Source organism: Drosophila suzukii, chromosome 3, assembly GCF_043229965.1.
Source record: "Drosophila suzukii chromosome 3, CBGP_Dsuzu_IsoJpt1.0, whole genome shotgun sequence".
In the NCBI taxonomy this organism is placed as follows: domain Eukaryota; kingdom Metazoa; phylum Arthropoda; class Insecta; order Diptera; family Drosophilidae; genus Drosophila; species Drosophila suzukii.
In genome coordinates this window covers 13,748,904-13,765,367 of record NC_092082.1, presented here as the reverse complement: position 1 = coordinate 13,765,367, position 16,464 = coordinate 13,748,904, and the positions used below count along the sequence as shown (strand labels likewise).

At 40.6% G+C, this 16,464-nt stretch overlaps 6 protein-coding genes across 8 annotated transcripts; 3 read left to right on the top strand and 3 right to left on the bottom strand.

Moving 5' to 3' along the window:
• Positions 1–409: 409 nt before the first annotated feature.
• Positions 410–1,768, top strand: LOC108011817 (uncharacterized). The gene is made up of 3 exons (XM_036815312.3): positions 410–573; positions 931–1,055; positions 1,528–1,768. The coding sequence occupies exons 1-3, from the start codon at positions 489–491 to the stop codon at positions 1,654–1,656; spliced, it is 339 nt and encodes a 112-aa protein (XP_036671207.3). The 5' UTR covers positions 410–488; the 3' UTR covers positions 1,657–1,768.
• A 2,358-nt stretch (positions 1,769–4,126) lies between these two features.
• Positions 4,127–4,639, top strand: LOC118877470 (E3 ubiquitin-protein ligase RNF8). The gene has a single exon (XM_036816518.3). It carries the CDS (start codon positions 4,127–4,129, stop codon positions 4,637–4,639), a length of 513 nt encoding a protein of 170 aa, XP_036672413.3.
• A 557-nt stretch (positions 4,640–5,196) lies between these two features.
• On the bottom strand, positions 5,197–6,083 carry LOC108011855 (loricrin-like). Its single transcript, XM_036815817.3, has 4 exons — positions 5,933–6,083; positions 5,632–5,874; positions 5,516–5,562; positions 5,197–5,435 (listed from the first exon to the last, which is right to left on the bottom strand). The coding sequence occupies exons 1-4, from the start codon at positions 5,993–5,995 to the stop codon at positions 5,312–5,314; spliced, it is 477 nt and encodes a 158-aa protein (XP_036671712.3). The 5' UTR covers positions 5,996–6,083; the 3' UTR covers positions 5,197–5,311.
• Positions 6,084–6,772: 689 nt separating this feature from the next.
• LOC108011854 (uncharacterized) lies at positions 6,773–7,434 on the bottom strand. Its single transcript, XM_017077095.4, has 3 exons — positions 7,278–7,434; positions 7,162–7,208; positions 6,773–7,080 (listed from the first exon to the last, which is right to left on the bottom strand). The coding sequence occupies exons 1-3, from the start codon at positions 7,368–7,370 to the stop codon at positions 6,981–6,983; spliced, it is 240 nt and encodes a 79-aa protein (XP_016932584.4). The 5' UTR covers positions 7,371–7,434; the 3' UTR covers positions 6,773–6,980.
• A 672-nt stretch (positions 7,435–8,106) lies between these two features.
• On the bottom strand, positions 8,107–13,620 carry LOC108011815 (uncharacterized). 3 transcript variants are annotated; one of them, XM_070995982.1, is made up of 5 exons: positions 13,354–13,510; positions 12,824–13,140; positions 11,371–12,767; positions 10,252–11,057; positions 8,107–9,728 (listed from the first exon to the last, which is right to left on the bottom strand). In XM_070995982.1, exons 3-5 carry the CDS (start codon positions 12,423–12,425, stop codon positions 9,235–9,237), a joined length of 2,355 nt encoding a protein of 784 aa, XP_070852083.1. In that variant the 5' UTR covers positions 12,426–12,767; positions 12,824–13,140; positions 13,354–13,510; the 3' UTR covers positions 8,107–9,234. The 3 variants fall into 3 exon arrangements, with proteins under 3 accessions (XP_070852083.1, XP_036671759.3, XP_070852082.1); XM_036815864.3 differs by lacking the exon at positions 13,354–13,510 and adding an exon at positions 13,517–13,620 and having other exon boundaries at positions 11,371–13,140; XM_070995981.1 differs by having other exon boundaries at positions 11,371–13,140.
• Positions 13,621–14,266: 646 nt separating this feature from the next.
• On the top strand, positions 14,267–15,783 carry LOC108011813 (aldo-keto reductase family 1 member B1). The gene is made up of 6 exons (XM_036815832.3): positions 14,267–14,415; positions 14,522–14,689; positions 14,755–14,927; positions 14,987–15,131; positions 15,188–15,385; positions 15,455–15,783. The coding sequence occupies exons 1-6, from the start codon at positions 14,341–14,343 to the stop codon at positions 15,644–15,646; spliced, it is 951 nt and encodes a 316-aa protein (XP_036671727.3). The 5' UTR covers positions 14,267–14,340; the 3' UTR covers positions 15,647–15,783.
• The last annotated feature ends 681 nt before the right edge of the window (positions 15,784–16,464 follow it).

Here is a 16,464-nt window from a genome sequence, read left to right as displayed (position 1 = left end):
CACTTTAAAAATTAAAAGGTAGATGTATTGCACGTTAAAACAAACCGTTCTTAAAACTTGCTCTTATATTTATCTTATTACACTAAAAATCGTTACCCTAAAATGTAATCCTTAATTTACAATTGAATCGATTAGAATATACTTCTAAGGTCTAAAGATTTTTACAAATAATCTTGAAGGGAAATTTTATTGGATCTTTTTTAATGTAAACATATAATATTTTCTCTTTGGCTTTTTGAAGTAATTGATATTTATAGAAAATTTTTTAAGAGCCATTCATGTATGTCATTGCTATATAGCCAATAGATGTCTTGATTTTTCTCCGTGATTGGATGCTGCTACCCATGAGTAATTGGCCCGGCAAAAGTTTGCTGGAGTCGAGTCGGATTTAAGCTTGGCTGCTGGCCGATCTAGCCTGAGTCTCGAGTCTGGAGTCGCGTCGATCGCAGTCCGAAATCAAATCGCGGGAAATTCGCAATAAAACAGCCATGGTCAAGACATCCGCCAGCCTGGGAAATAGCATCTTGCTAGGTGTAGTTCTAGTATTCCTAGTTCTCGCAACTCTCACCGAGGGTAAGTACGGTGGCGAAAAAAAAAACGAATTATTTTTTACGAGCACTAAATACCTCATATTTATGGCACATCTGCTTGAAATATTCACGGCTATTGTTTTGGGATGAGAGCCGAAAACAGGTTTTCGAGCGCCAGAACCGCGAGCCAGGGGCGTAGTTCGAGGGGATCTTGGGGCTCTGGCTCTCTCGGCTCGTTAGTCATAATTACGCTTTGTCGTGATTCAAGGCTTCCGGGTGTATGTCATAGCCAAGGCGGCGGAGATTAGCCCGCTGATAAGGCCGAACAGAACCCGAAACAGAAAAAGCAAAACAGCAACGGCTACATAATTTAATGGCATGTAATTAAATTTTCCCCCAGCGGCACCCTATCAAGAGTTGGAGCCCCGCAAAGGTCATGTGCCCGTCTACATACGACATGGCGATGAGCCCCTGAGTGAAATCCATCCAGGACTGGCCGAGGCCTTCAAGGAGGGTCAGTCTAAGGTGAGTCCAGAAAAGCACTCTAGGGAATATTCACCAATAGTCCAGAAATCTTTTGGCATTTTCAGGAACTCTTCTTAAAAAGGCACTTAACCATTTTTTTAAGAGCTTCCCAAAAGTGTCTTTCTATTTAAGTTTTAATAAACATAAAATTTATAGTCACTTTTGGTAATGCCCAATTTTGTAGCAATCTGAATTATATAAAAAATAAAAAAAAAATCATTATTCATTAAATGTATTAAGTGCTTAAATACCTTAAGGATATAGTTTTAACACCAAAAATGAAAAGTTTTGAGGTTGAAATTATTGATACTTAACAAATTTTGATCATAAACTAACCCTTTTCATAATATCAAATAAAAATAGATACATTTATGGATCCTTCTACTATAAATCTCGATTAATAACTCTTGATGAGATCCCCTTGTAATATTCATAGCCTTCTGACAGCTTTAAACTAATTCTTTTCCCTCAGAGTCTCGTCACTGAAGCTCCCCAGGCAGAAACCACAAACCCACCGACCTCATCTGATTCTCCTGCTCCATCCAGTTCAACGGTTTCTGATATAGCCAGCTTTGAGGCCATCAAAGCGAAGACGGAATAATACAATTGAATCGATTCAAACTTTCTTCTATAACATCCTAAGCTTAAAAGATAAGTCCATCAAATGACCGAAGTATTTAAATAGACAATAAACATTCTAATAAAGAAAACAAGCCGTGTTACGAAATTTATGCAAACTAAGGAATAGAAGGTGCCAGAATAGATCAAAAATTTTAACTTTATAGACAGTCCTTATTTTATTTAAGACATAGCTCGCATGTCTAAAACTCTAACAGACTTAACCAAAAGCGAATTAATCACTTTTCTCAAATACATAAATTTTAAAAGTAAATAAAATTTTTTGAATCGTTTCCAAAAAATCAGTTCAAGCTTTGCTTCTTGGTATACAATTTTTAAGAACGTAAAAAAACAAAGTGCCTTTCAATTAAATATATTGGTTTCATTAGAGCGAATTCAAAAGGGTCCTCTGACCCCGAAATAATCTTAAAAGCGCTTTGTAACTTAATTATTTGTATAATTTGGAAAATTACCAGGCAAGTTAAGTCGCTTTAAACGATCCCATTCCGGAGTTCGTCACCAGCGAGGAATTGAGTGTCCTGTCTGGCGCGTTTAAATGAATTTCTGAATTTCTGTGGACCCCAGCTCGTTAAGAGCTGTGCAAGTTTCACACATTCAATGGAAATTATTTGGTCCCTTTGGGTTTTCTGTTTCTGTTTCGGTTTTGGTTTGGGTTTCCCCGTCGGTATCCTCGTCTCCTCGAAGCTCTTCGCTGAAATCGCCTTAGAGCTTTGTGTGTGATTTACTTGTTGTGCCCATTAGGGAGTTGGGGGACGAGGACAAACCGGGGATTGGGAGGCAGGACATCGGACCGACAGGACCTGGCCAGGAAGCTGTGGCGCAAACGTTTGTAATTAATATAATGGCAACGGCTGTGCCGTTGAGTAAAACTCCAAAATGGCCTACACACGTTGCGGTTCGACATGGGGTATGGGTTTTTTTTTTTTGCTTGGGGGGGGGGGGGTCCTGGCTGATTGGGGGCGATCACAAATTGTTGTTTCATTGTCTCTCGGCCCGGCTGTCTAACGAGCAATAAAACTAAATACATACACATAAAGTTAATTATAAAAGGGCAAAGGAAATTGGAAGGTCCCAGACTATTGAGCTGTAGGATGCAAGTGATGGATTAACCAAGATGGAGTGTCCTTTCGGGGGAGAGGGTTTTTTTTTTGGGGGTTTTATCTGCAGACGAAATCGGGCTGCAATCAAGAGGGCATTAAAAGGAAGGCAAAAATACTTGGAGTAGAAAAAAAAGCAGAGGGGAAAAATCCAACCAAAAGAAATGCCACAAAAAAGCGACGAAAACTATGCGTAGTAAAAGCGAATTTTATGGAGCATCCTCGTTTAAGAAACAGCTCCTGAATTTAAATTTTCCTGCGTTCTCACACATATATATTTGCACTCGCACACACACACACAGAGACAGGCTGCCAGGTCCGTGTTCTTGTATCATTGTGTGCGTTCGAGCGCATTCAACCTCAAAATGAATAATTGCATATGCTTCAATGATTTGCGACTTTATTCGAGAGCAGAAGCTTCTCGCAAGCTGCTCGCCAACTGCCAATACTTTAAACTTAAAGGCCAAAAGTTCAATTGCAGGATATACATAAGGACATAGGACACCGAAGATGGGAATGGGCCATACAAAATGTAAAATAAGGGAGCAGAACCCACTGACCATCCAGGCTAATTTGAGAATTGCTCGGCTTAATTGCGTGGCGCTTAAACAATAATCAAGTTAACGGTTATGCCAGCGATTATCGCCATTTTTACACCGATGCCAATACTAAGGATTATTGGCTGCCCATTAACAGGAGCAGCAATTCCAATCCGAGTAGCCCCCACCCACGCCCACATCCCCCAATTTGATTTCGTCCAACCCAATGACATCGTGCACTGCGCGAAAGATTGTCACCTAATAGTATGCATTTAGTTAAACATATAGCTATTGTTTTATTGATTCAAATCATTCCCACCTTATATTTTGGTATATAGATTTATAAACATTTTCTTAAATCTTAATATAAGAGTGTTGCATTTTCTGACGGACGTTTCTTAAATTACATATATGTATATTTGTATACCACCTCTGAAAATATTTCAATATTATGTATTTTATTAACTATTATTATAATTATGTGATTACCTATTTGGCAATAATTCCTCTATTTATCCTATTTATACTTTAAATTAAAAAAATATAAGTGTTCCAGTTTATTGACGTCCATTTAAAAAACGGCGGAATATATGTAAAATCATTTCTTAATTCTTTTTATATAATACCATTATTAAATTAATCCAAGTTCCAACAATGATGTTTTCTAAAATTATTTTAAAGATTAATTTTAATCAGAGACACCATGTTTTAAATAAGGTTTCCCCTAACATCACAGATTTATTTTTAAGTTTTCAAGTCAAGATTCTTTATCTACTCAAACTTTACTGTCATTATAATGTCAAGTCAAACGAAGCCACTGGAAATTATGAGTAAAATTAACGACTTGTTGGGCGAACTTCAGAAGCAGGAAAAGGATCTCGAAAAGATTTACTTTCAAGAGTCTGTGGAGGATCTGGAGAAGCGATTGCCCGAATTGGAGTTGAACAAAGCCCAGATCACTGTTTATCATGGTCTGCGTGAAGACATCCTGTTGAATTTGGAGCAGGAGGTGACCAAATTTTCATCCTCCCTTCCAGAATTGGATCGTATTGCCGAGATCCGCAGCCAAATAAATGAAATCAACCGGGATCTGGACAAGATGAACGAGATCACCAAATGTTCCATCTGTAAAGCGACCTGTGATCCACGTGGCAATCATTGTCTAGTTTCACTGCGATGTGGACATCTCTTTGGACAATTCTGCATCAACTCTGCCCTCCGGCGGGCATATCGATGTCCCCTTTGCTTGAGGGCAGCTATTTACTACGATGTCCGCAGGATCTACGGCTTAAACTTTTTTCCGTTCTGATTTAGCTAAAGCTGTTTATATTTTTAATACGCTTGTCTAACATCAAATAATACTTGTAACAGTTCCATGAAGTAATTCCTGTACTTAACAAGGACCAAATCGCATTTTCTTTTTACCAAATTTTAAAGAAATTTCACAATCTTGCGATTGCCTTATTTTTAAAAAATATATTTGCATTGTTTTTCCATAAGAAGACAATATTTTCTTTAGTATATCCATTTTATCAAAAATTTAAAAATCAATTGGAACAGGTACAGAATTTTAATAGAGATATGAAAAGCTTTATAGAGGTTAAAGATTTTCCATATATATTTCGAGAAAAAATCATGATAAAAACCTGCAGAATAAGTTTAGTAATTATAATGATATTTAACATGTAAACTCTTTTTCCGTAAATGGAAATAGCTCACATATCTAAAATATTTTGTTAACCCACTTTCTAATATTTATTAAAATCGTTCGAATATTATAATAGAAATTCAATTTCAATTTCTTTAGAATATAAAGCAAATTTTAAATGTCAAACAGATATTATAAAATACATCCGAAAATAATTATAAAATAAACGATTTTATCCAAAACTTCTGTTAAGTAAAATGCCCAATTTTTGCCAGTGCTGGGAGCATCTTTATTGGGTTTAATGTGAGCACATTTTCGCCATCGAGATGGGGGCTATTTGCCACCCAGCAGACCGCCCAAGATGCCACCGCCGCCGCTGCTGCTGCCGCCTCCGGTGATGCCGGGTATGGAAATGAGATTGCCCAGCAATGGGTTGCCGTTTAAATTCAGCAGGCAGCTGTCAAAGCAATTGCATGCGAAAGAGCAAATATATGAGCGGAATTGGCCAAGAGGACTGAACCGGAAGCTGCCACTTACCGCAGATCCAGGCGGATGACGTACTGACAGGCCCATTCCCGGAGGCACTGCAACATGGCGGAGAGAGATCGGGCTTTAAAGCCTTAAGGCGAGGGATTTATTTAAGCCGCACTTACCCGTAGAGCTTCGGGAGAGGGTCGCGGGCAAGTGAGGCCATCGCCGCCGCCTCCTCCTCCCCCGCCGCCGCCACCACCACTTCCGGATCCACCGCCGCCACCTCCACCACCACCACTTCCGCTTCCGCCGCCTCCACCACCTCCTCCTCCACTTCCACCGTCTTTCGGGTAAACAGGAACGGGAACAGGAACAAGAATTGGCACCTTCTTTACCGGAGTCTGTGTCTGCGATTCCCAGGGGTTCTGGGGGTTTTTCATTCAAAAGGATCACCAAAAATTACTTTTTAAAATCCTCACTTACATTGTGACCTAGAGACAGGGATATCAATCCCAGCATAGCTAGGGACAAGACTAATTTTCTCATTTCAGTTTTAGTCAGATGAAACTCATCCACTGATATATCGGACTCACTGTCTCAAAACTCCGTTTATATACGGCCAAGTCCCACAGGTGTTTTCATATGTGGGTCATGCAACCGCTGCAGCGAGATAATACTTATTCACTTTTGATTTTAACTAAAGGAATACACAATGAAGTGTACATTTTAATAAGCTTATCATACAAAACAATTTAGGTAGGTCATATTTTCAAGTCCATGTTCCCAAACCGTATTTAAATTAATTAATGATAATAAAATTGTCTTAGTTAAGTTGAAAAATAAGCACAAAATAATATTAAATAATTTCAAATATAAGAAATTTTATTATGTGGTACAATACCTAAATATTAAATAAAACAACCATTTCGAATTTGGCGGTTAACAAACCGGAAAAAGGGCTGCCAGACCTTTTAATATTTAAAATTCAAACAGTTCCCGTTGAAAGTGTGGCAGCGCCTTATCGGCTAAGAAGACCTTCATACGATCTGGCCACGCTTCGTTCGTTACTCTGTCAGCTCTTTTTACCGGTTCGCTTAGCGCCAAATTTAAGAAGTATTTTCCTTAAATGATTTTAGTAATAACATCTTTATTAATCACAAGTTTATATGTTAATTTTGTCGAAAAATATGATAAAAATAATTAGTATAAATTTAGTAATTATAATGATATTTACCATGTAAATTGTTTTTTTTTTTGTTTAAAGGAAAAAGCTCACATATTTAAAATTTTTGTTAGCCCACTTTCTAATATATTTTAAAACCATTTGTATATTAATATAGATATTTCATTTTATTTTTAAAGAATATAAAGAAAATTTTAAATGTCAAACAAATCCAATAAAATTTATCCAAAGATAATTATAAAGTAAGTGATTCTATACAAAATGTTTTTTAAGTAAAATGCACAATATTATGCCAGTTCATATTAGAGCATATTTATTGGGTTTAATTTCGCCATCGAGTGGGGGTTATTAGCCACCCAACAGAGGGCTGCTGCTGTTGCCTCCGGTAAGGCCGGGTATGGAAACAAGATTGCCCAGCAATGGTTTGCCATTTATACCGATCAGGCAGCTGCAAAGCAATTGCATGCGAAAGAGCAAATATATGAGAGCGGAATTGGCCAAAAGGACTAAGCCGAAAGCTTCCACTTACCGCAGATCCAGGCTAATGACGTACTGACAGGCCCATTCCCGGAGGCACTGCAACATGGCAGAGAGAGATCGGGCCTTAAAGCCTTAAAGCGAGGGATTTACTTAAGCCGCACTTACCCGTAGCTCTTCGGCACTGGCTGGCGGGCAAGTTTGACCGAGAGACAGGGATATCAATCCCAGCACAGCTAGACACAAGACTAATTTCCTCATTTCAGCTTTAGTCAGATGAAACTCATCCACGGATGTATCGAACTCACTGCCTCAAAACAAGTCCCACAGGTCTTTTTATATGTGGGTTACGCAACCGTTACAGCGAGATAATACTTATTCATTTTTAATTTTAACTAATGAATACACAATGAAGTGTACATTTTAATGAGCTTTAGTTTACCATACGAAACAATTTAAGTAGGGCGTATTTTGCAAGTCCATGTTCACAAAACTCTTTTTAAATTATTTAATGACAAATAAAATGGTCTTAGTGTAGTTGGAAAAAAGGTAATACATAATATTAATTTTCAAATTTAAGAACTTTTATTATTTGGTACAATACCTTTGAACAAAAAAACCATTTCAAATTTGGCAGAAAACAAACCGGAAAAGGGCTGCCAGACCTTAAAATATTTTTAGTTCAAATTCTATTGAAAGTGTGGCAGCGCCGAATCGGTTAACAAGACCTTCACACGATCTGGCCACGCTTCGTAAATTACTCTGTCAGCTTTTTTTTACCGGTTCGCTTAGCGCCCAATTTAAATTTATTCACTTAATATTTGTATTTATGAATACATTTTACGTGTTTTTTAGTGATAAATTTATGCAAATAAATTTCAATTGAATTATAGGACTAAACATATTCTGAATAGAGATAGTTTACATTAATTTTCCCGAATAACTATGTTATAAAAGGAAAGTTCCCAACCGATAGAATAATAAAACAACGCTCATGTTCCATTGATTTTCTATATATATTTCAATTAATTTGATAATCATAAATATTTTATTTATTCGCCATGCAAACCATGTACAATTACATAAATAGGTAGGTTCATTTCAATTTCAATTTGTGATTTTAGTGGTTTCGTGTACTTTATTTGTTTTCGGTTTTGGCAACTAGTCGTATATGTATAATATTTATATATATATATATAAGTTACGAGAACTAATTGTACAATAATTCATCTAATAATACCGCTGTGTATAAGAGTAATATGAACGATCGCTTGCTAGTTGATTAGTATACGTAAGACAATATCATTACCGTTGGCAATACAAATATCAATGGTGTAATTGAACTGCGCGAGAACGGGCGCAGTAAAAGAGGAGAAACGCACATCCATAATCGAATCGAGACTCCTGCTCGTAATTCCTAGTTCCATTGTACAGGTAGGTGAGGCTAACCATGCTAATCATGTTCGAAACTTTCAACTGACTTAACTTGACTTTTTGAGCAGTGTTTTTGTGGATTTCCGTGGACAGGTGGCTGATTCTTTTGGAGTAAAAAGCATAGAGGTGAACAGTGATCTTTGGGTAATTTTTGGCAAATGAATATTAATATTTTAATTTAAAAACCAACAGAATAGCCATTTTCTAGTTATGAACCGGCATTTTTCTTTAATTTTGCAATATTTTTATTGGATATTATGAAAATATTTATTAAAAAATTTTAAAAAGTATTAAGTGTGTCTGTTAATTTTCATGTTAGATATTTCTATTGGTTTTTAAATAAATTAAGCTTAAAATTGGGTATTTTGAGCAAGCAGAAAACATATGTAGGTCCTATAAAACCTTCAATTATTTTGTTAGTTATTTAATGATTAAGATATGTCATCGTTTTAGTGGCTTATGTTGCTAAGCCAAAAAAAATGTGTAGACTAACATTTATACCCAGATTACTTTTCCTCCTTATGGCGATTTTATAACCCAAAGGAACCAACCACCCATCTGTGATCAGTGTTTTGTTTTTGCATAAATCCGCAGTCGTGTTTTAATCGGGGTGGTCGAGTAGAATCTATAAGTCAGTAGCTCAGCGTCCGAATCCAAATCCGAATCCGCAGCTGCACTGCCCCGGCGATCCTCAGGTGCACTGCATCTTCTTGCAGTTGCACAGCCACTTGATGATCCTGGCATTCCGCTCCACAATCGATGGAGGTTCCGAGGGTCGATATGCCTGGGTGGCCTGTGGCTGGGTTTCCGTACTATCAGGCAATCTCATCGAGTCCACGGTACTCACATCCGAGAAGAAAACTGTGCTGGAGTCATCCGAGGCGTCATCCGTCTCCGAGTGGTGTCTCCTCGGCTGACTGTAGATCTCGTGGAAGGCCTCGTCGTTCAATCCCAGGCGATCGAAGAACTTCTCCAGCTCCGAAATGCTGGCATTCAGGGCCTCCCTCTCCATGTCCAAGCTGCTGTGGTAGACCTCCGAGGAGAAACCTTTGGGGAAGAAGACGTTCTCGTGGTCCACACTGCCTCGATGCTGCTTGTACGCAGCCAGGACACCGCTAGCCGGGCCCATTCCTCCAGATCCCGGGGGTGCTAGGCCTCCTCCTGATCCCGGTGGTCCTCCCATTTCTGCACAGGGAAAAGATATGCATTAAAATGGGCTTAAAATGGAAATTGGTGTTATGAAAAAAAGGTTGTATGCCGAAATGTCTGTGTTTTTGAACCCTGGTTGGCAAGCAAAAGTAACCCTTTCATAACCACAATGAAATGGGATATTTAAAGATCTTTTATGTCTAACTTGATATTAAATACATTTAGATCATTCAAAAATAAGTACATGTGGAGGAAAATGTAGACATGAAAAAGATAAACTATTTCAGGAGAAGGTTATAGGCAAACTGTAAGATACTTATTATTAAGACCTGTTGTTTCCATCAAAGAATAAATGAATATATTTTATTTTAAAGGGGAAGAGGTAAAACATAGACCTAAGAAGCTTTTTACTTCAAAAATTGTTTGCTAAATATTGTTATATTTAAAATAATGGGTTAAAGCTTTGAAAAAATCTTGTGGGTCTCTACAAAAACTTTTAAATAATATATTAGTTAAAAATATATTCTAATAGTAAAACATTTTCCATAGGTGTACCCACCTCCTTGAACTGGCAGTCGATTCCTGTTCTTGAAGCGGATGCACCGCTGCCTTTTGAACTGGATGGGCGGTGGACTGATGTCGTCCACGGAGGGCGCCGATCCGGGGCTCTGGACCAGGGAGCTCTGCGAGTGATTGATGCTCGTGTAGCCCTGGGAACTGGTGTGCAGCTGCTGACTGGAGGAGCTCGAATATCGGGGCGTCTGGGTCTTGAGCCTGGGCGATGGGGGAGTCGGGGTGTAGTCGTCCTGGAAGGCCTCCGGAACCTCCGGTGTGGGCGTAAAGTTGAGCAGATAATCGGAACCCATTCCGGTGTCCTGTTTGCAACGGCAATCCAAACACTCCGTGTTGCGACCTCCACTCATTCCCGAGTATTCACCAGCCGGAGTGACATAGCCACAGTAGGAATTCGCACTGTGCTGGGTGGAGGAACCACTGTCTCTGCGGGTGGCCGCCACCAGGGTGCAACAGTTTTTTATTGTTCCGCTCGCCGGAGCCCCACTTCCGGCCGCATCCCTTTGGCGCTCTCTCTTATAGCACGGCTCACTGCGATGGGTGTAGTGGCCGGAACTTCCGCCGGAATCGCGGTTGATCGAGGACTCGCCGGCGGACTTGATCGAACGATTGCCCCGGCTGCAGCAGCTCAGGATCTCGCTGTGCGGGGAGTGACGACTGATCTGGGTGTGCAGATCCGGCAGCGACTTGTGGCTATTGATATTAAAGTCGCCGGAGGGATAGGGGGCACTGCGATCCTCCCCCGTGTTGGGAACCTCGTGCGAATGCGAGTACGATCGCTGGTAGTTGTATCTGAAAATAAATGTCGATGGTAACATCATTCAGAAACAGAAATTCTCTCTACCTATTTTTCCAATTAAGTAAAATACTTTTTAAAAAATATCACAACTGAAAGACAGCATTAGTAAAAGAAATCTATCCACAATCAATGATTTTTCCATTTTTAGTTTTCTTATGAGAGGGATACAATTATAAACTTTTTCACAATGTGTTAGAAATTAACATTTTCCAATTTAACACTTTCTTTACTTCCAACTACTTTCTTTTACTAGCTAATAAATATTATATTCAACATAACCATCCCATATAGCACCATCTATCTCACCTGTAGCGATCGTTGTGGGCCTGACCCGACTTGGCCGCATACTCGGCGGGCGGGCTGATGGGTCGATAGTTCTCGGTGAGGACGAGGGGTTCCTCGCCGTCCCGCCCGAAACCATGGGCGGGCATGTAGAGGGGCGGGGGGATCCTGAGGGCGCCCGCCTGCCCGCCCAGCTCCTCCTCGCCGTAATCCGTGGGCAGGAGCTCCGCACTGCCGTCGTTCAACTCGTGGCGCCTCAAGGTGGCACCTCCTCCTCCTCCGTTGCGCTCCTTTCCCGACTCCGATCCCAGCAGCATGCGCAGCTTGTGCTGCAGTAGGTTGTTGTTCACGGCTGCTCCTCCGCCTCCCCCTACCCCGCCTCCTCCCCCGACTCGACCTTGACCTTGGCCTTGGGCGTGACGGGAGTGCGGGTGGTGCTGGTGTGGGTGGGGATGGTGGTTGTGCAGGTACTGCTGTTGCTGCTGCTGCTGTTGCTGCTGTTGTTGCACCTGCTGTTGCACCTGCTGCTGCCGACTGAGATTCAAGCTCATGTACCGCCTGTCCTCCAGGTCATGGTGATACCCATGGGACGACGTCTCCTCCGGTCTGCGTCCCCTCTTTCCGCTGGCTCCATTGTTGCCCCCTCCATTGCGGTAGCTCGCCTGCTGCAGTCGCTCGAAAACCGCCTCGGATTTGATGTAGAAGGGTTTGGACTCCGCCAGCAGCTCCACGGCGGACTTGCGCTTGCTGTAATGCCTGCCGCCCGTGTGATAGAAAGCGTTGTGGTGACCCCAATAGTTGCGACTGGCTGCCGCCGTTTCCGGCAGCGCGGAGGCGGAGAGCGGTCTCTGTCCGCCGGAGGATGACATCCCATAGCCGTAGCCCGCATCCTGCATTCCTCCTGCGCCGGCGAAAAACTGCTGAGTTGTGGCGTACAACTGCTGACTGACCGTTCTCGAGTACTTGGGCATGGTGGGGTAGGCGGAGGAGGGCGTGGAGCCATGGTGACCACCGGGAGAACTGCTGCCATTGCAGGATCGCTGCCGCGGACTGCTGCAGCCATGAACAACAGCGGCCATTCTTGGGAGCTATGTGCTAAGGGATCCGGCTATACTATGGGTTCCTAGAGTCCCAGGGTTTGTTGAGTTCCTTGGGGTTCCTTGAGTTCCTTGAATACTTCTTATTTTTTCAGATTCCGTGAATTCTTCAGGTTCCGTTGTCTACTTAGATTCTTTTAACTTATTGGGTAGTACAGGTTCTTTGAGTTTCTTGAAATACTTTGATACCTTCTGTTCCTTAGTTCCCTTGCGCTTTTTTGGGTTCCTTGATTCCCTTGGATTGGTTAAGTTCCGTGAATTCTTCAGGTTCCTTTGGCTTCTTTAGTTTCTCAAAGTTACTGATTAGTATAATTCCTTAAGTTTCTTTAAGAACTTTGATACCTTCTGTTTCTTAGATTCAATAAATGATTTTGAATTACTTGAGTTCCTTGGTTTTGTACGTTTTCTTGCATAGGTTCTTTTGATAGAAAGCTCCAAATTTCTTCTGGTTTCTTGGGGCTGTTTAAAGTATCTGGGTACTTGGGTCGTTTAGCTCCTTCTTCCTAGAGTTCCTTCGGATCCCTGGCTCCTAAATGAACGTTTCCTTGGGCTCCTGGGCAGGTGTTGCTGCAGGTGTCCCCTGCTGTTCCTCCTAATTTTTTCCTCCCTCAGCTTTTCTGCTGGCCTCGATTGGCGGGGGTGCGAGTTCGGGAGTCCGGGCTTTGTGGCATGCGCAGTTGTCGGCGTGCTGCGTATACTGAAATTACAATACAATAATTTTCAGCTAACCCAGGCTTGATGGCCGTCTTCCTCCTACACTTTCATGGCAATGGCCAAAAACTAGACCAGACCAAGGCAAAACCAGTAAGCACCCGACATGCACTTGGGCACCTCCATGTGGATGCAAATATGGTGGGACTGTCGTGACTTGGTCTAGTTACCCAAAGAGTATTTATAGATTTCAACGCACTTTCACATGAATCCTTTAGGGGTACACAAAGATCTAGGGGTTTTCTTTCATATTTCAACTTTAGTACCGCTTTTCTTTTTACCAGACACTCATTGAAGTATTCTTTTTCGGTTAAGATTGGTTTGGATCGGAGCACACACACATTCCTCGGGTGGGAACTCACCAGGCGCTACGAAAAATTCCTTCAGTTGTGCGACGGTGGCAAGGTCTGCTACATTGTGCCTCTTTGAATAACAGATGTTGTGCCGCTTCCAAAGTGTTCCGTCCTCCCAAAAAGTTCCAGTCATGCGCCTAGGATATAAGACCCCAGGCGAAGCTTTCACTGGTCTCATAGGTGTGGTGGTTACCCGAAATTCTACTTTTTCCAGCAGGCACAGAAGTTGCTAGAGTCTTTTGGGTTTTAAAACCACTGATTTTTCAATTTATATAGTATTTTAATGGTTAATATCCCTTAAGTTTCAATGGGAAGTCGAATGGCAGATACTTTCACCACACCTTGATAAGAAGTTCACCAAGTTCACTACCTAGAATTCAATAAATAAATGCTTATCATAAAAGCTTTTTAAAAACTAATAAACAAAATCTCTGAGTTAAAACAAAGTTAATAATCGTTATTTGTTATAATCGAATTATGTAAAATATTTTTGTAAAAATGTAAATTATTAAGCTTGAAATCGTTAAGAATTTAAAATAATCTATCTTTAGATATTCTTAAGTATGTACATTTGAAGACAATTCCAAAAAGTTTTTAAGTTTTTCATATTTATCATGTTAAAATTCAAAATAAACTTTGGGGTGATTTTTTAAATTTAAAAAACCGTTTCAAAAGTTTATCTCTGTGTTATCTCTATTTTCGCCCGCCAAAAATCACAGGGCCTTTGCAGCTACTCACAGAGTAGTACTCAGAGCTTTTTCCAGAACTTTATAAGAGAACCCCAACCAGAAACTGAGTTAAGTCAGTCAGTCCGCAACTGCGAAACCGCAAAGATGTCCAGTAAAATTCCATACGTGAAGCACAACAACGGCACCCAGATCCAGAGCATAGGATTGGGTACCTATACGGTAAGATTACGTCCTGAAGATCACGTCTCTGATATCTTTCTGGGCAATAATATGGTTATCAGGGGGGAACCTATCCCATAATAAAACGGTTTGCCATTTTTCATAGTCTCTGGGTGGCGATTGCGAGCGGGCCACGCTCCATGCGATTGATGTGGGCTACCGGCACATAGACACCGCCTACTTCTACGAGAACGAGAACGAGGTGGGTGCGGCTGTCCAGAAGAAGATTGCCGACGGCGTCGTCAAGAGGGAGGACATCCACATCACCACCAAGGTCAGTTGGTAATGGTTTCTGGAGTGTATATCATAAACTAATCCCTGAATGGGAACCCATTTTAGCTGTGGTGCCACTTCCATGAGCCGGAGAGGGTGGAGTACGCCTGCCGTAAGACCCTGAAGAACTTTGGACTGGAGTACGTGGACCTCTACCTGATGCACTGGCCCTACTCCTATGTCTACAGAGGCGATAACGAAATGATGCCCACCGATGCAAAGGGAGAGGTGGAACTCAAGTGGGAAACTGAATACCATATAAAACAATAATAATATAGACCAATTTTTGCTCTTCTAGCGACATTGATTACTTGGACACCTGGCGTGCCATGGAGAAGCTAGTGGAACTGGGCCTGACCAAAAGCATCGGCGTTTCCAATTTCAACTCGGAGCAGTTGACTCGCCTACTTGCCAACTGCAAAATCAAGCCAATCCACAATCAGGTGCGCCTTTTGTGGTTTTCACTTAGGTGTTTAGTTACTAATGGACTATTTTCCAGATCGAGTGTCATCCCGCGTTGAACCAGAAAAAACTGATTGCCCTGTGCAAAAAGAATGATATTGTGGTGACCGCCTACTGTCCTCTGGGACGACCCAATCCGGCTGAAAAGACGCCAAACTATATCTATGATGCCAAGGTGCAGGCCATTGGAGACAAGTACAAGAAGTCCACCGCCCAAGTGGTGCTCCGATATCTGGTAGGGATTCGAAAAAAGAATTATTTATTTACAATATACACTTATCTATGATAATATTTGTCCAACCAGATTGAGATTGGAACCATCCCATTGCCAAAGTCCTCCAATCCCAAGCGTATCGAGGAAAACTTCAAGATCTTCGACTTCAAGCTGGATGCTGAGGATCATGCCGTTTTGGATTCGTATAACACTGGCGAACGTCTTATCCCCATGACCCATGCCATTAAGAGCAAGAACTATCCATTCAGCATCGAGTTTTAAGCTGAAATGTTAAAGGAATATTTGATATTTTACATGGCTTTGATATTATGATAACATGGATATTTTGAAAAGCACATTTATAATGTAGAATTTTTATTTGTTGAATAAATAATGATTTGAAACCTTTTATTATTTAATTACTGACTTATATACATAAGTTTCGATCGTTTTTGTACGATCCTATGTACACTGTACATATATAAGGCGATTGCAGCCTTATCACTTATCACGTCAATAATAAATAGTATTTGGGTTTATAGTTCGTAAATGTATAAGGTCCAACCAAATTAAAAAAAACCTTTAAAATAGCCTGTATAAAATGATTAAATTATGTGATTTTTTGTACATAATTATAAAAACAAGCCTCTTCCCATTTGTATTTACCCCTGCTGATCTGTCGGCATTTTAGAGAGATAAAAATATACAGAGAGAGCTTTCGCTGGCTCAACTAGTTTTTAGAGAAGAATTCGCATGGAAAATTCCATTTAATCAAGATCACATAGACTAATGCAAGACCGCCCCCAGCTGCTTGAATTCAATTATTTAAAATTAAAAAGCAAATTGCAAAAATGCACAACAATAAAAATTACAAAAACGCAGCCAAACTCACATGTGTTAAGCTTATAAACGAAGTGCTCAAGTAATAAACTTTACGCGCGAACTTACTATCGATAAATGAGATTTAAATAAGTTCCCAGATTTTAGTATGGGTATTTCCACAGCGTAAATCGTAAGCTTTTAAAGTTTAATAAATCATAATTTTGTTTGTGATATTACAATTAAAAAGGCGTCATAAAACATGTATCTAACTTTTATGA

Bases quoted from the DNA above. Each gene is read 5' to 3' on its own strand.
- LOC108011817 (XM_036815312.3), top strand. From the start codon at position 489: ATGGTCAAGACATCCGCCAGCCTGGGAAATAGCATCTTGCTAGGTGTA. The intron at 574-930 runs GTAAGTACGGTG...ATTTTCCCCCAG, and splicing joins TCTCGCAACTCTCACCGAGG to CGGCACCCTATCAAGAGTTG. The intron at 1,056-1,527 runs GTGAGTCCAGAA...CTTTTCCCTCAG, and splicing joins TCAAGGAGGGTCAGTCTAAG to AGTCTCGTCACTGAAGCTCC.
- LOC118877470 (XM_036816518.3), top strand. From the start codon at position 4,127: ATGTCAAGTCAAACGAAGCCACTGGAAATTATGAGTAAAATTAACGAC.
- LOC108011855 (XM_036815817.3), bottom strand. From the start codon at position 5,995: ATGAGAAAATTAGTCTTGTCCCTAGCTATGCTGGGATTGATATCCCTG. The intron at 5,875-5,932 runs GTAAGTGAGGAT...AAAAACCCCCAG, and splicing joins CCCTGTCTCTAGGTCACAAT to AACCCCTGGGAATCGCAGAC. The intron at 5,436-5,515 runs GTAAGTGGCAGC...TTGCTTTGACAG, and splicing joins GTCATCCGCCTGGATCTGCG to CTGCCTGCTGAATTTAAACG.
- LOC108011854 (XM_017077095.4), bottom strand. From the start codon at position 7,370: ATGAGGAAATTAGTCTTGTGTCTAGCTGTGCTGGGATTGATATCCCTG. The intron at 7,209-7,277 runs GTAAGTGCGGCT...GCCATGTTGCAG, and splicing joins CCAGTGCCGAAGAGCTACGG to TGCCTCCGGGAATGGGCCTG. The intron at 7,081-7,161 runs GTAAGTGGAAGC...ATTGCTTTGCAG, and splicing joins GTCATTAGCCTGGATCTGCG to CTGCCTGATCGGTATAAATG.
- LOC108011815 (XM_036815864.3), bottom strand. From the start codon at position 12,425: ATGGCCGCTGTTGTTCATGGCTGCAGCAGTCCGCGGCAGCGATCCTGC. The intron at 11,058-11,370 runs GTGAGATAGATG...ATTTATTTTCAG, and splicing joins GCCCACAACGATCGCTACAG to ATACAACTACCAGCGATCGT. The intron at 9,729-10,251 runs GTGGGTACACCT...TTCCCTGTGCAG, and splicing joins TCGACTGCCAGTTCAAGGAG to AAATGGGAGGACCACCGGGA.
- LOC108011813 (XM_036815832.3), top strand. From the start codon at position 14,341: ATGTCCAGTAAAATTCCATACGTGAAGCACAACAACGGCACCCAGATC. The intron at 14,690-14,754 runs GTCAGTTGGTAA...AACCCATTTTAG, and splicing joins ACATCCACATCACCACCAAG to CTGTGGTGCCACTTCCATGA. The intron at 15,132-15,187 runs GTGCGCCTTTTG...ACTATTTTCCAG, and splicing joins TCAAGCCAATCCACAATCAG to ATCGAGTGTCATCCCGCGTT.